At 49.8% G+C, this 14,402-nt stretch overlaps 1 protein-coding gene across 1 annotated transcript in view; it reads right to left on the bottom strand.

Annotated features, from left to right (window-relative positions):
• LOC101935828 (TBC1 domain family member 24-like) overlaps positions 1-14,402 on the bottom strand; it is a 24,150-nt gene extending 9,748 nt beyond the window's left edge. Inside the window, exons 1-3 of the mRNA XM_005297665.4 lie at positions 14,171-14,402; positions 8,827-9,862; positions 6,924-7,082 (exon numbers count right to left, since the gene is read on the bottom strand). Of these exons, the coding sequence (XP_005297722.1) occupies positions 6,924-7,082; positions 8,827-9,862; positions 14,171-14,309 (1,334 nt within the window). The 5' untranslated portion in view covers positions 14,310-14,402. The remainder of the gene's footprint in view (positions 1-6,923; positions 7,083-8,826; positions 9,863-14,170) is intronic.

The following is a 14,402-nucleotide window of genomic DNA, read 5'->3' as shown; positions in this document are numbered from 1 at the left end:
ACTGGGTAGAGAGCCCAGCAGGTTGGCACATTCCTCGTCACTGGCCTTTGCAAAGCGGGATATAAATATAATACACCCAGCACATGGTTGTGGCCTAACATTTCCTCCTAAGTGCTTCTTTGTCTGACTCCTTCAGGTATTAGAACATGATTGTGACAGGGTCACTCCTGGCCTCGCAAAAAACACTGCTGGGTCCCAGATCAGGTGCAAAAGACAAAAAGATTTTACCTGGCTGTCGCTCCCTTCAGGCAGGGCCCCACCTGCAGCTGTCTTACCCAGCAACAACAGACTAGTCTCTGTGAGCCCCTGTGAATGTGACGGCGATGGTGGCTCTCTCACCATAGAGAGATGCCTCATTTCTGTGCCAGTAATGCCATCTGTATCTCTGCATGGTGATATAATTCAGGTGATTACATCTCCTGCTGTAGGACATCAGCTGGTCCCGAGAAGGGTTCAGGGGGAATTTCCCCCTCCTGCACTATCAGCCAGGTGTGTCATAGGGTTTTTCACGTTCTTTTCAAGTATCAGCTATTGGGCATTGCTGGAGGTAGGGTGTTGGATGAGATAGACCTGAGGTGATACAGGAAGTCATCTGTCCCCAGATGTCTAACTGCAGAGATTCCTGATCATTGGCACAGTATTAAACTGATCCTTGGGATTAGGGATCAGAAGGAATTTCTGTTAGGGCAGATTGGCAGGACCATGGGGTTGGGGGAGTTCACCTTCTTCTAGAGCACTGAGCCAGAGTCCCTTGTTAGCTCCTTGCCAGAGGGGTGTTAGGTATCAGTTGCCCTCTGCCATTCTGCATTTGTTGCTCCATCACATGTATGGGCAGGACTTCCTAGAGAGCCACCATCGCCGTCACATTCACAGGGGCTCACAGAGATGGGGCTACAGACCCTTCAGGGGAGTTAAACAGTCCCTTGTCATTCCACTGTCTGGCCCCTTGATGTGGCAGCAAATTGGATGTGATGTGTCCAGCCCCTCCCCAAAGTGCTCTGGGTCCCAGCAGTTTGCTTGCTTTCCCAGCAGCGTTGATTATGGTGGCTGTCAGCCCGCAGTTTCCCTGCCATTTGGTTTCCCTTCCCCAGTAACCGGATTTCCCTTCCGAGCCATGTCTGATGCCCTCTCCTCCCCACCTCCGGCTGCCTGTCCTGTTTACGCTGTAGGAAAATAGGAGAGCATTTTATCCTGCACAGCTGCCTGGAGGTGAAGGCTCCTCCCTCTGCAGTGGGGTGGTCAGCAAGAGGGAGCTCGGTCTGTATGTAGAATTGCACCTTTCACCTCAAAGCATTTTACACCCATTCATTGTCACCCCCATTTCTCAGCTGTGGAAACAGCCACAGACTGATTAAGGTCACAAATGGATAGTATCAGAGCCAGGAACAGAGTCCTGGCTTTGGAAGCCCTCACCACAGCATGTAGCTGGCGGAGCAAGGGTTTCAGTTCAGGAGAGGAGAACAAGAGAGCCTCTTTGCCAGCCGGCCTGGAAGGAGAGAGAGACAGAGAAGTAAAGCAGCCAGAGGAGGAAGGGAGAGAGCAGCAAGGAAGGAGGGGGTTGCAGAGTACTTACGCGAGCCTCTAGATCAGGAGCCATTTTCATGCACTGCAAGAGAAGGTAGCAAGGACCTCTGGTCCTGGAATTGCTGGGCCCAGCACACATGATGGCACTTTAGATCCGTAAGAGTTACTGATGACCAGGGTTGCATTGATGGATACAGACTTTGAATTGATGTGTTCTAGCTCTTTCTGTACAGTGTGATTCCAGATGAGTTGCCCCTCCCCCTTTCTCCAAGGCCACGCCCCCATTCTTAGACGGTCCTTCCTTACATTTTTCCCATCACTTCCTCTCTGTGGGTTGCAGCTTGTGTAATTCCCTGTCTGGCTTTTACAGGGGTTTCCATTGCTATCCTGGAGGTGGTGGTGGTATATTGTGGGGGATCAGGCACCCTTGCTTTACACTACTAGCATTTACAACCCAAGGGCTTTACTCATCCTCGACAGAACCCATGTGATTTAGCTTGTACGGAAGCACTTGGCCCAGGATCTCTTTGGTTAGGGATTCAGAGAACCTGTTTCAAATACAGCAAGCCACAGCAACCTGTAAAAGATTGAGGAAAACAATAGCTGCTCTATTGTTATGTTAAACAGCCTGCCTGTGCAAACTCATAAAGGGGGAGTGGCAGAAGCAGTTCATCATTTAGCTCCAGCAACTTGTGTGTTGGTGTAGTAACTGAGGAAGTAGCTAAAGCCATAAGTTTTGCTCAGCGAAGCAGGTAATTGTTCAGCTAAATCCAGACATAAAATCTCACCAAGCATCCTTACCTCGATTCCCAGGCTTAGAATGAAAAGACTGAACTGGGTGGTGTGGTTGCAGTGCAAGCTTTGTTTTAACCTGGATGTTTTTCTTAAATGTTACGAGTCTGAGATTCTGTAGTGCTTGTGCCCCTGGAGCGCCCGTTGGGCCAGATTCTGCCCTGTGTTTTCCTCAGGTCTGGAGGCTTTAGGCCACCTTGGGACTGTCGGGATTTCAGCACGTCCCCAGTGTGAGTCAGAGCGGCTGCACTGCCGCACAGGATCTCCATAGCATGAAGCACTACGTGAGAGGATCCACAGGTCTGTCTGGAACCTCAGGCCTGCTGGTTCCTGCCATGTCCAGGCTGCCACCCAACAGCTCTGGCAAAGTGGGGAATGGCAGCCTGTGAGCCCTACGGGTTCAAGCACCACTGGATGTCCTGTCCAAGCAGGTCCTGACTGATGGAGTTGAACACATTCCCTGATTGGCCCAGGTGCATTATTTAAGGCCTAGGGAAAACACCTGGAGGCTGCCTGTCTGTGGTGGATCCATGGCTTGCTGCTGAAAACAGATTCTGTTATGCAATCCAGATACCTTGCCTGGTTCCTGCCCCTGCCCCGATACCTGGCCTCACTCCTGCTCCCCTGCTTCACTCTTGATGCCTCGCCCTGCCTCGATTCCACTAATGCTACTTCATCTGACTCGCTTGGCCTTGACCTGATGCAGCTTGTGGACCTCATCTCTGACCCGATCCTAGAGCATGACACTGGTATGGATTGCTGCTTCTGGCCTTGACCCTCTAGACTGATCTTGGACCATGTTATCAAGTCCCCTCCAGCCCAGGCTCTGGCCTTGACCTGTGCCCCCATAGCTGTGGTCCTGACACTACATATACTTCCCTTCCATGCCCCCAGCATGCCCTCCCTGCTGAGATTAGCGAGGGTGGGTGGCAGAGGACCAATTATGTTGGCCCTGCACTACTCCTGCATCCACTGAAGTCTTCCCCAGCCCCTTGCGTGTTATTTGCAGCCTGGGAACAGGCACGGAGTGGGAGCCAGAACCAACCCATTGCCATCATTCAAGGGCTCATTTAGGAGCACAGTATCAGCTCCATGTCTGTATGCTGACACAGAGAGCCTCCCCTCCCTTTTGATTTGGCTGACTGATCTAAACACTAAAGGAGCAGCGAGCGCGCCGTAGAACATGTTAATTCCATTTAACCAGGGTTTTGGTGGAGAGCATAAAAATAGCACCTGCTGGAAAGGGAGGGATATAAAATCAGGGCCTGACTCTGATTTTACAGCCATTCTGCTCTGGTGTAACCCCATTCGATCCAGTTTACCCCATGCTAACCAAGATCAGAATAAAAGGCCGGATCCTGCTGAGATCAGTGGCCAAACTCTCCAATGCCAGAGGGCCACAGTTTGCTTTTTGTCTAAACTGTGAAACCTGCATAAATAAATAATTTCACAATCACCCCTTGCTACATGCAGTTAAGAAGAAGCATGGCCTTTTTGTAGCAAACACTTAAGGGAAAGGAAAGAGGAGTAAAAAAGGAGCAGTACGTGCCTTAAGATACTAGAGGAACCTCGTCAAGGTTGCTAAATATACAATATATTCTACTTTAGCTGTCCTGTGTTGAGAAGCAAGCGTGGCCTGATTGTCTAAGATGAGACAAGGGTTGCTAATGAAAGTGGCATCTCAGTTTTAGCTGAAGCAAATGTACCAACATGAGTGTTTGCCCATCTCATGTAATTATTCTTTGGTTTCTTTTATCCAAAGAAGTCTTTAAATGCCCTTTTATCCAATGCCCCCCACCACCTTTCCACCCCCCCAAAAATCAACAAAAAACAAAACCCAAGTCCAGAAGCCCTGCACTTGTGAGCAGCCCGGGCAGGAATCCCAAATGTGGTGCCGTAGCCCAGCACTCACGACTTGGGTTTGATGGGGTCCTCAATCAGGGAGCCCCACAATCTGCTGCAAAACTGGCTCTGAATGCTGTGATCTGGGAAGCAGCGGAAGGTAACCTAAGATGCCTATCCATACTGCAATGTGCTGCGATTGACGCTGTGTAGATGCATGGGGTGGGTGTTTCAAAAGCATTCCACACTGTCCTAACTCCAAGTCAATGGGAGTACTGACATCAGAAGAGTTAGGTCAGCACTGAATGCTTCTGAAAATCTCACCCATGGCTTCAAATGCAGTGTGGGGTGCACCGGTGCAGGCCCTAATGCAATGTGACTTCACACACTTATGGTTGGTTTAGCTAAGTCAGTGTCAGCTCTCCTGGGGCAACTCTTGTGTCTACACAAGCCCCAGAGTGGAGTGGAGGGGGAATCATAGGATTAGAAGGGACCGTAAGGGTCATCTAGTCTAAGATTATTGTAAGGAAGACGATTATTTTTGGAAGGGGGGCAGTAACTGAAGATCTTTGGAGGAAGAAGGACTGGAAGATGTGGGAGGATATAAAATCATGAGAAAGAAAGGAAGAAAGACTAGGTTAAATGAAGTCAATGTTGTTTGCAAGCACTCAGTAATGACAGGATCAGTAAGTCCTGTGCCTATCTAGCACTTGTAGTGCAGCTACTGCTATTAGCTGGTCCCTTTGGCAATCTCAGTCTGGGCTTGGCTGCCCCAGTGTTTTACATTCTCTTCTGCCCTGGAGAAGGCGCCTCTGGGAACCAGGAACACACAGGAACTGCCTTTTATTATGAAGCATTGTGGGGACAGGAGCTGTGCCCTGTCTGCAAGCTGACATTCCAGCGCGACTCCCTGCCATGCATTGAAGGCTGCTGCCTTCGCATCCTGTGCTGCAGGCGCCCTCTCTTGTTCTTAGGACACGCTGCAGCTGCACAGGCCAAGGGGAGGGAAAGCAAGTTCTGAGCCTGGCAGAGAAATGTGAGCAGGAGCCCAGAGGGGACGATCAGTGCCTGGGCACTGGCTGTCACTGGAGTGAAAGGAGGGGTTGGAAATCCTCATTCACAAGCCCATTACAATTGATGGGAAGAGTCCCAGGGGCTCCACTACCTGTTGGATCGGGGCTGGGGAACCCGTGTAACGCTCAAATATTTGCTAATTTTCAAACTGGAGAGGTGATGGTGAAGTTCACCAATTGCCATTTGTTCTGTGCTGCTTCCATAAGATGGATCAGAGAGCAGGAGCAATGTCTGACTGCCCGTCTGTCTGTGCAGGCATTTACACCCTGCTCGTCACTGTGGTCACTGCGTGTCTGGTCCTCTAACACTGCCAGCTACGGAGGGCTCAGCAGAAGCCATAGCCACATGAAGCAAACAGCAGTTTGGAGTATGAGACTTTACTTCCTCTGCTGGAAGGATGGAGGGGGCAGAACACAGACCAGGGATTGCTGTGCCCAGTACATGCTTGCTCAGGGGAGGAGGAGCAGGACAGGCTTGTTCCCAAGGTTCATACTTAACAAACTCCAAGGGCAAAAGGAGCTTTTATTCCTTATACATGGACTCACAGCTCCAGACACATCCCCTGTTAACATGCCTCAACCTTGACCTAGAGGGACCATCTCTAGAGAGAGAGAACTGAGTTCAGTCTTCATGACCCATTCAGTCCTTGGCCTGTCCCCAGCAAGGATGATAGTGATGGTGGTTTTGTGCTGTAGACACCTGTCCCCAATGGATTGGACTGAGACCCACCAAACTCATTGCACGTCAGGTAAAACAGCCATCGAACGGAATATGTGGGTTTAAGATTTAGAAAGGAGGGACTCTACAGAAACCTTTGTCAAGCTATCTATGCCATGGGCCTCAGGGAAGTTCATCCAACAGACCATCTGTCTTAGGAACCTGCTCAGATATTATTTCCTTTCCTTGGCTAAACATATTGGGCCAGATCCTCCACTGGTGTAAATCAGTGTAGTGCCATTGACGTTGATGGGTGTAGCGGGGTGGACGCCCGCTCCTGCCCTGAGGGGCTTGAAATCAGCCCTGAAAGAGGGCTGCAGCTCTAAAAGCTGGGCTGATTGGGGAAGCGGCCACAGCTGGGCCACACCCCAATCAGGCCACAGCTGTCCTGTATAAAAAGGCTGGGAGCCAGGAGCTCAAAAGTTTCTCTCTGCCTTCAGAGAGAGAGGGGCCTGGCTGCTAGGAAGCTCAGGGTGCCTAGAAGTGAGGCAAGGCTGGGGAGCTCCAGGCTGGCAATTCCTCAGGCTGCAGGACCTTGTCCAAGGCCCTATAGAGGCACTGGGTTGCAGAGAGAGGCAGCAGATCCAGACCCAACCTTGCCTATGTTGAGTGGCTGACACTGCAGTCTGCCCTAGGGGGCGAGTTGGTGACTGGCAGTAGCCTATGACTGAGGCGAGGTGGGGATAGGGGGTGGGGGTTCCCTGGGGAGGGGAGACCCTGAGACTGAGGGGGATACTGCCAGGGGGCAGCACCCCAGATAAAGGGGCACCGGGGTCCTGTGAGGGACACGGGGCCAGCGGCAAGGCGGATCACTGGCTTGCAGAGGGTGCTTCAAGGCTGGCAGAGCTGATTCCCTGAGATGACCAGCAGGAGGTGCCGCAGGGGTGAGTCTGCACTGCTACAAAGGGGCTATGCCTATTTATATCACCTAAGGATCTGGTCCATTATCTCTAATTTTGCAGTTGTCCCTGTACCTTTGCAGGCTGTATCCGTTTTCTGAGGTGGAGAATAACAGGACAGGTGGGAATAGGGAGAATCTCTCAGGAATCCAGGACCACACGATGCGCATCTCCTGAGCAGTTACAATGGCGGAGCTGAAATTCAGCATGTCTACTGCCAGGTGGAACAGCTGCCTGTGGGAGGGAGGAAAGATTTCAGAGGCGCAGAGCTACCTTCGCTTTTGGTAGTTCAAGACCATGGTGTATCTAAAAAATGGCAGACACAGGCACTTATTAAGTTATAACCTAGTCCCCAGTGCTTCAGCTTTTCTTGTGTCATTTAGATTGGAAACTCCCTGTTATTAATAAATTAATATTGCAATAGCTGCTGGGAGCCCCAATCTTGGGCCTCGTTGTGCTAGGTCCTGCAAAGGGGCCGAGGCTGTCTCACCATGTTTGTCCAGCACCTACCACAATGGGGTCCTGATCCTGACTGGAGCCCTTGCGTGCTGCTGCAGCCTTAACGATTAACAGTAATCAACCAAAATGCTCATCAATGTAGCAGCAGATGATTGTGCATGGGGGCTGAGGGCAGCATTGACAGACCTCGGTGGGGTCCCAAGCCAGGCAGAAGGGATGGCTAGGGTGACCAGATGTCCCAGCTTTATAGCTCCGATATTTGGGGCTTTGTCTTAAATAGATGCTTATTATCCCCCACCCCCATCCTGATTTTTCACACTTGTTATCTGGTCACCCTCGGGATGGCACTGGCAGGTTGGGTATAAGATGCATCAACTGGTCTGTGTGGGTCACCATCTGGAATAGCAGAGTGCTGCAGGTCAGGCTGAGAAGCCCGGGCAGAGCTGTATGTGTTTGTCATAGCACATACTAGGCACCAATGTCCTTAGCCCTTCACTGATATTAGTACAGTGCATGCTGGTTAAATAGGAGACACTTTCACAGGAAATGTACTTGATTGGGGACATCTCCCAGGCATGCACATAGTTGGGAGGTGGGGGGTAACAGAGGGGGCATTGCTAATTTGCCCCCCTCAAACGGCAAGCCTTGGCACCTGTGGAATTTGCGCCTCCCTCCCCCATATGTGGCCCTATTGGCCTGACTGAAGCTACTCCCCGCCAAAATAGATGCTAAACTACACCTATGCTCCCAGGGAACTTATTTAAGTGCCATTTTACTTAATAGCCGTGACTGCTGCTTGACGGCCATGGTGGTTCTGTTTAATAGGGACACCGTCCGTTGATTTTGTGGTGCTTAGTTACCTCGTGAGTTTTGGATTCATTGTGGTGCTCTGTGTTTGCTTCCCTAAGAGCCATTCTCAGTCTCTCCATAGCTGTGTAACATCACAGGGTGTGTGACTTGCCTCACAACTGCCTGTTCCTGTCTGCTCCTTCCATGCCAAACACGCTCACTGGGCTGCCCCTTGTAGCTGTCCCAGTCAAGCTTAGTTCCTTTCTCAGTGCAGATGGCATTTCTTTCTGACTCCATACTCCAGCCCTCCATTATGGTGGGCTCTGAAAGTCCCCAAACACCAGCATTACTGTTAAAAATGTGGTTTCTGCTAATCAGGTATTCTAGTTAACAAGGCCTGCAAGTAAGTGTGTGTGTGTGTGTGTGTCCCAATTCAGCAATTTCTCCTTTATTTAATTTCTTTCCCTTCATCAAAAAAAGAAGAACCAGCGAGTACTGCTGTTTTCTGAGTGCCACTTGTTCCTCATGCAGTTAGTTACTCCAGGGACAATTCGTCTCTGAGGCAGCTGCACAGATTGCATTGGAGAGAGGAATTAATTTGGCCCAATTTGTAGAATTTCTGTTCATTCCCATTCTCTCAAGCATTTGTATGGCCATCTCTCCCCAGGTGGAGTTTGTAGTAGCAGTGGGGAACATCATGTGGCTATGCTGGTGAATGAATCAGTCTTACCTGCGCTGCACCACAGTTACACCTTTCTCCGCTAGTGCTTTCCTGTTGGCCATCTGAAGAAGCCAGATTTCCTTGCGGGAGAACAGCCGAATACTAAAGGCTCTCTCCAGCAGCTTGTCAGCCGTCATGTGTTCCCTAATGTTCTGCATGAAAGCCTTCAAATCTCCTTTGACATTGGTCACTTCCAGTTCTCCGGAGGTCATCGAGAGCCTGTGTTGCCTCAGCAAGGCCAGAGCAATCCGGTAGAGGACTTTCTGTCCCTCCAGCAGGTACACATCAAGTACGCGGATAGCGTAATCAAATGGAAGGTCCCCAAATATCCACTCCAACCATTCAGAATAGACCTCAAAGACATTCTCAGAGGTGCTGGCTATTAATCTGTGGGCTGCTGGGCAGTGCTTCTTGGCCAGATCCCCAAAAGTCATACAGGAGGCCTGGTGGGCCAGGAAGGACTGGTCTATGTAGCTGGTATGGGAGTCATTACAAGCGACAAGGCGAGAGACATTCTCAAAGCACTGAGCTTCATCTTCACTGTAGTGCAGCAGCAGAGCCACAACAGCGGGGAGGATTGGGCTGTAGGTGATGTCGGGGAAGAGGTTGCCAAGGCAGATGAGTATTTTCTTCACGGCGGTTACACCTTCCATAGTCAGGCAGAAAGTGGGCATCCTGCACCCTCCAAGGAATTCAGGCAAGGGGTGGGAGCTCACACTCTGCTTTCCAAACAGCCTGCTTGCGACATCCCTGTAAACCAGAGCGTCGGGGGTCACAAGCCGGCACGGGATGTGCTGAATGATCTGCTGGTAAGTCCGAGCTCTTAATGCATGGTTGGTAGCCCAATGGCCTTCTCTTGCCAGCTTTTTCAGCTCTTTGCTGGTTTGGGTGAGACTCTGACTGTGAGCGCTTGGCTGCTGATCCAACTCGGGCATCTTATCCCAATCCACATACTGTCCACAGCCCACGCAAGAGGATGCATCGATGTCCCAAGTCTCAGCCTCCGAGATGATCAGCACTGGGACTTGAGGAGAATCAGCTGGCCCTATAGAACAAAGACAAGGCGAGTGAGGTAATATCTGTTATTGGACCAACTTCTGTTGGCGAAAGACAAGCTTTCGCACTTACACAGAGCTCTTCCATAGAACAGACACTTTATTCAACACAATTCATCACCATCTGCCAGAGTGCTTAATTCTGTCTGACAGCTGCAGCTAAGTCTTGAGTCAACCTATTTGTATTTAAATAGCAAGAACATGTTTCTGCCCAAAACAGGAAGTTCTTGTATTGGGTTTGGAGAACTAGAGCAGTTCTCATCATCTTCACCTTTTCACAGGTGCTTTTTTACTGAACCGCCTGAACCAACATAATTGATTAATATCCCAGTGAAATAATGGCCTCTTCATGAATAAACATGATACAGAAAGAACCTGGCGCTGGGGGTACCTGGTGCCTTTTTAGCAGCACGCCAGGTGTTCTACCTAGATGTACCTGGCACCTTTAGCAGCATGGCAGGTACATTAAAAACTTAAACTTAATATTTTAAGTCTCAAACTCTGACTTTGAGGCAATTAACAATTTGTGCCACTCAGGGGTAAATCAAACTTGGTGTGTATATGGATGGACTGACTGGCTGGGCCATAGAACAGGACAATATGCTACAAGTTCAGACCACAGTGGATATACCTCATGCCTGTTGCGGACTCTGTACCACTCAGACACTAACCGCTTCCTCTCCAGTTCCCTCTCCCCACTCTCCTCTTCATGTGTCTGGTGAATGGCTGTATTTTTATCTGGTGGGGAATTCTAAAGAATTGTGCCTTGTTGGGCAAAAATGCACTACCAGACAGTTCAGGATGCTTTGAGCCTCTCAGGCAGACTGGACCAGTCCATCCCTTGCTTATGTTACCGGAGATGGATTGAATTAAGGCCACGTGGCTTCTGGATCCAAATCGCAATGCTGCTGACGTAAAGCCAGGCAATAGCAAAGGAGTGCAAACAGGCTGTACAGCTTGCTCAAACCAGGCAGGTGACCCCTTCAGAGTTAGGGGCCTGGCTGCTGGTCCCCAAAGAGAGTCTGTTCTTGGATAATGCTTGAGTAAGTGCAGAAGAACAAGGATTAACATTTCTTCCACAATCTGTCTCTCACCCCACACTCTCCTTCCTGCCTTCTTAGCAGGACTTGCTCCGTTCCACAGAGCAGTGGGAGTCGCATACAGCTTTGCTGGGGAAATGGGGTGGCAGAGAGGACTCTACTTATCCACCATCTATTCCCCCCAGTGCAGTGGGAGCATGGCATTGGCAGCCGGAGCCACTGCAATCCTGAGACTGTTGTGGCAGCTGCTGAAGTCGCTGTGGTGTCACTCATGGATTGGGAGAGGATTCTGTCCCACCCCATAGCACTTGGCTTCCCTTCCCAGCTCAGGTCTGTGTAATCAGGCTCTGAGCTGGGGGCAGGATTCACCACCAAAGGTGCATGCTTTGGTCCGTGTGCCCCCACTGGAACTCTGGAAAGTGCCTGCTCTAGAGCAGTAGGAGCATTGCCCCACAATCAAATATAACAGGCAGCAGGTGCCTCCTGCCAGGGATCTTTTTAGCAGCCAGGAGGCAGGTTACTGGGCCCCATTGATTCCCCAACAATGGCAGCTCAACCACATGCTCTAGAGTTTTCATTCAGCTTGTTAGTCTTTATTGTTGACTGAGCGTTGTCAGTCAGCCCGGTGCTATGCAGGGTCATGTACGCCCCTCCGCCAGCATCAATGGAGCTGAGTGAAACCCACCAAAAACCTGCTAGGGGGCCAAATTCTATCGCCTGCTCCCCCTCCCCCTAAATCCCACAGAAGCCCATGAAAAGTGTCGTCCTGCCTTGTAGGTACCCTGACACCCTGCTACGAATCTCTGAATTATTGGCATCTAGAAGTCACTGTGTCCTACTCGGAGGCTGGAAACTCCTGCCAATCTGCCTGCTGCTTCCAGGCACTTCAGGAGAGAATATGCGGGGGCAGAGGCTGCTGGAAAAGGAGCCCTTCTCTGCCCCTATTCAGGTGTGTTGTTGTTTGGTTCACTGTTTACTGCTTACGCACAGCAGGCAGCGTTTTGTAAACCTGGTGTCTGTTCATGAGTTTGTGTGTGGTGTGTGGTTTTTTTCCTCCCCACTGGAGCCAGCCTGAGCCTCAATTTGAACAGATCACCAAGATCTTGGGGGAAACTCCTCATGTTAGAAAGGAAGCCCCTTGTTTCCACCCTCCCTGCTACAGGTCTCAAATCCACATGGGTCTGGCTTTGCACTGGAGTCTGTGTATTAGCCAAAAGAGGGGGAAAAGCCACCATAGGCAGGGAACTCTCTCTGGATCACTCATCTGAGGAGATGCCAACGTGTTCTTTATTTCAGCAAGTTTATACAGTGTCTATCTGTTTATCCTAAGGCTGAGACTGGCTAAACTCTAGCACTTCGGAGAAGAACCTTGTGAAGTATTTCCCCTAGAGCTGTAAGAGCTCAACTACAGCCTCTTTATGATGGGATGTTAATGGGCTCCAGGTGGATGAATTTCGCTAGCAATTTATTAATTGCAAGGATATAGTTGATTAGCAGAACAAATTAATTCTCTACTTGCACTGGCTGGGCCCAGCCTTGGCAGGGAAGTCTTTGGGATGGAATATACTGCATTCACCAAGTGTGTTCTGGATGTGCTGCTTTCAGACTGTGTATGTGTATAGCTAGTGTTCAAGGCTACAGCCTCCCACTCCAGTCCAAATTGTACCCACTGTAGGTATTGCTGTTGTACTGATCAATCTCCCATGTAAACAGCCACTTGAACTGAATGGGGTGTGTGTGTGTGTGTGTGTGTGTGACAGCGGGTTCATAGGTTCTGTGTGTGTGTGTGTGTGTGTACACCTATTCTGAAGCAGAAACACAAATGGAAAAGTCTGATTTTAAAAAGTCGCTCCACAGGAAACTTTTTGCCCTGGCCAAATCCACCTGAAGAATTAGCTGGCTTGCTGCCCTCATGAGTAGTCAGCAATTTCCTTATTAATCTTACATATATAGCTTGTGAATAATATACCAGGCCAATGGCAGCGTTTGCATTTCATAATGCACAAAAATGGTGACACTTGATACAAACACACGCATGCAGGGGGAACAGCTGTCCCCAAGTATCAAGTCTCCCAGTGCATTCTGGGGGTGGGTTTTTTCCGTAGGGATTATATGCATGGCTGCTATACACTACAATATCAGCGCAAAGCAAACTTTGCTATAATCCTACTCAAAAGCAGGCACTGGTTGTTCGGGTGGATGATAGATTTTCTAATGTTTACCTTTCAGGACATCTACAGTAGCACAAGCCAGTATATAACCAGCATACATGGAGTAATGGCTTTCACTGAAAATGGGACCCAATCTAGGATATAATTTGAGTTTGGGGTCTTACAACAGAGGGAGTATAACCGAAGGCAGGCAGTACTTTTAGGAGCAGGATATATTCAGCTCACAAGTTTTATTTTGCTCCAATATATCTACATTCAAGGACAAACTAATGCCGGGAAGCTCCAGAAGGACTTTCATGAGACCAGACGCTTCTGGATCACCACTACTTCCCCATTCTCAGATGGTCAGGAAAATAGATGACTATTTCAGCCCTAATCACTGGCCAGAAACCCTGATGTGCAGTGATAAGAGGAAATGGAAATTTGGGGACCCACTAACTAGGCTTCAGTGGGTACAGCATTGGCAGCTGTAGTGCAAGTTTCCTCATCCTATTGCACCCCATCGTTCCCGGCAATATGCCCCATCCAAGACCTGGGACAAGGGAGAGTTCAGTCTGTGTGGTCTGCTCAACCTTTGGTATCCTTGGGGGCAGTGAGAGCAGAGTGCGAGAAGCTGTTGTGTTGATTTTGATTATACGGAGGCCTACCAACTCATTTCACACACGTCACTGAGCAACTGTCCAATGATAGACAGATTTCTGTCTCTGTCAATATAGATCCAAGCCAGGGACCTAGAGGTGCAAAGCCCTGTCTCCCATTAGCAATCCCTTGAGCCATCCAGTCCCTTGGTTCTCATTTGGGTCAGACTAGTTCACCTATACCTGTTATAAAAGATCTCTGCTTGCTTTTAGCCTCCTAGCCGTGAAACATATCCTTCAAAGCACCAGCATGTCTCTAGAAAGCCAGCATTGCATCAAAACATGGCAGAGCACTAGAGTGGGGTTAGCTGGGCCCAGCAGACCTCACACATAATGCAGCACTCGCCTGGTTAAAAGAGATCAAATGCATCCTTTTTGTACCAGTTCTCTACCAGCTGCTGTATTTGCCTGTCTAGAAGGACGCGGCTCCCTCTCAGGAGTGGCCTTACCTTGTGTGGCTTCCATATCCCCTCCACCTGAGCTCACCAGGGCCGAGTAGGACCTGCTCCTCTTTCCCAGCTGATCCAAAGGGAAATCTTCTGCAGCACCCCTCGGGGAGCCAGGGAGGCCCAGCCCAACCTGTAACATCTCTCCGGGATTATGTGTGAAATTATAACTCCCTTAGCAAGCAGCTTCCGCTGGGCTCGGCTCCCACACTGAATTTATTGCACCGGAGTCCTT

The sequence above is a fragment of the Chrysemys picta genome, chromosome 12, assembly GCF_011386835.1.
Source record: "Chrysemys picta bellii isolate R12L10 chromosome 12, ASM1138683v2, whole genome shotgun sequence".
Taxonomy (NCBI): domain Eukaryota; kingdom Metazoa; phylum Chordata; order Testudines; family Emydidae; genus Chrysemys; species Chrysemys picta.
This window is presented reverse-complemented; position numbering and strand designations above follow the sequence as displayed.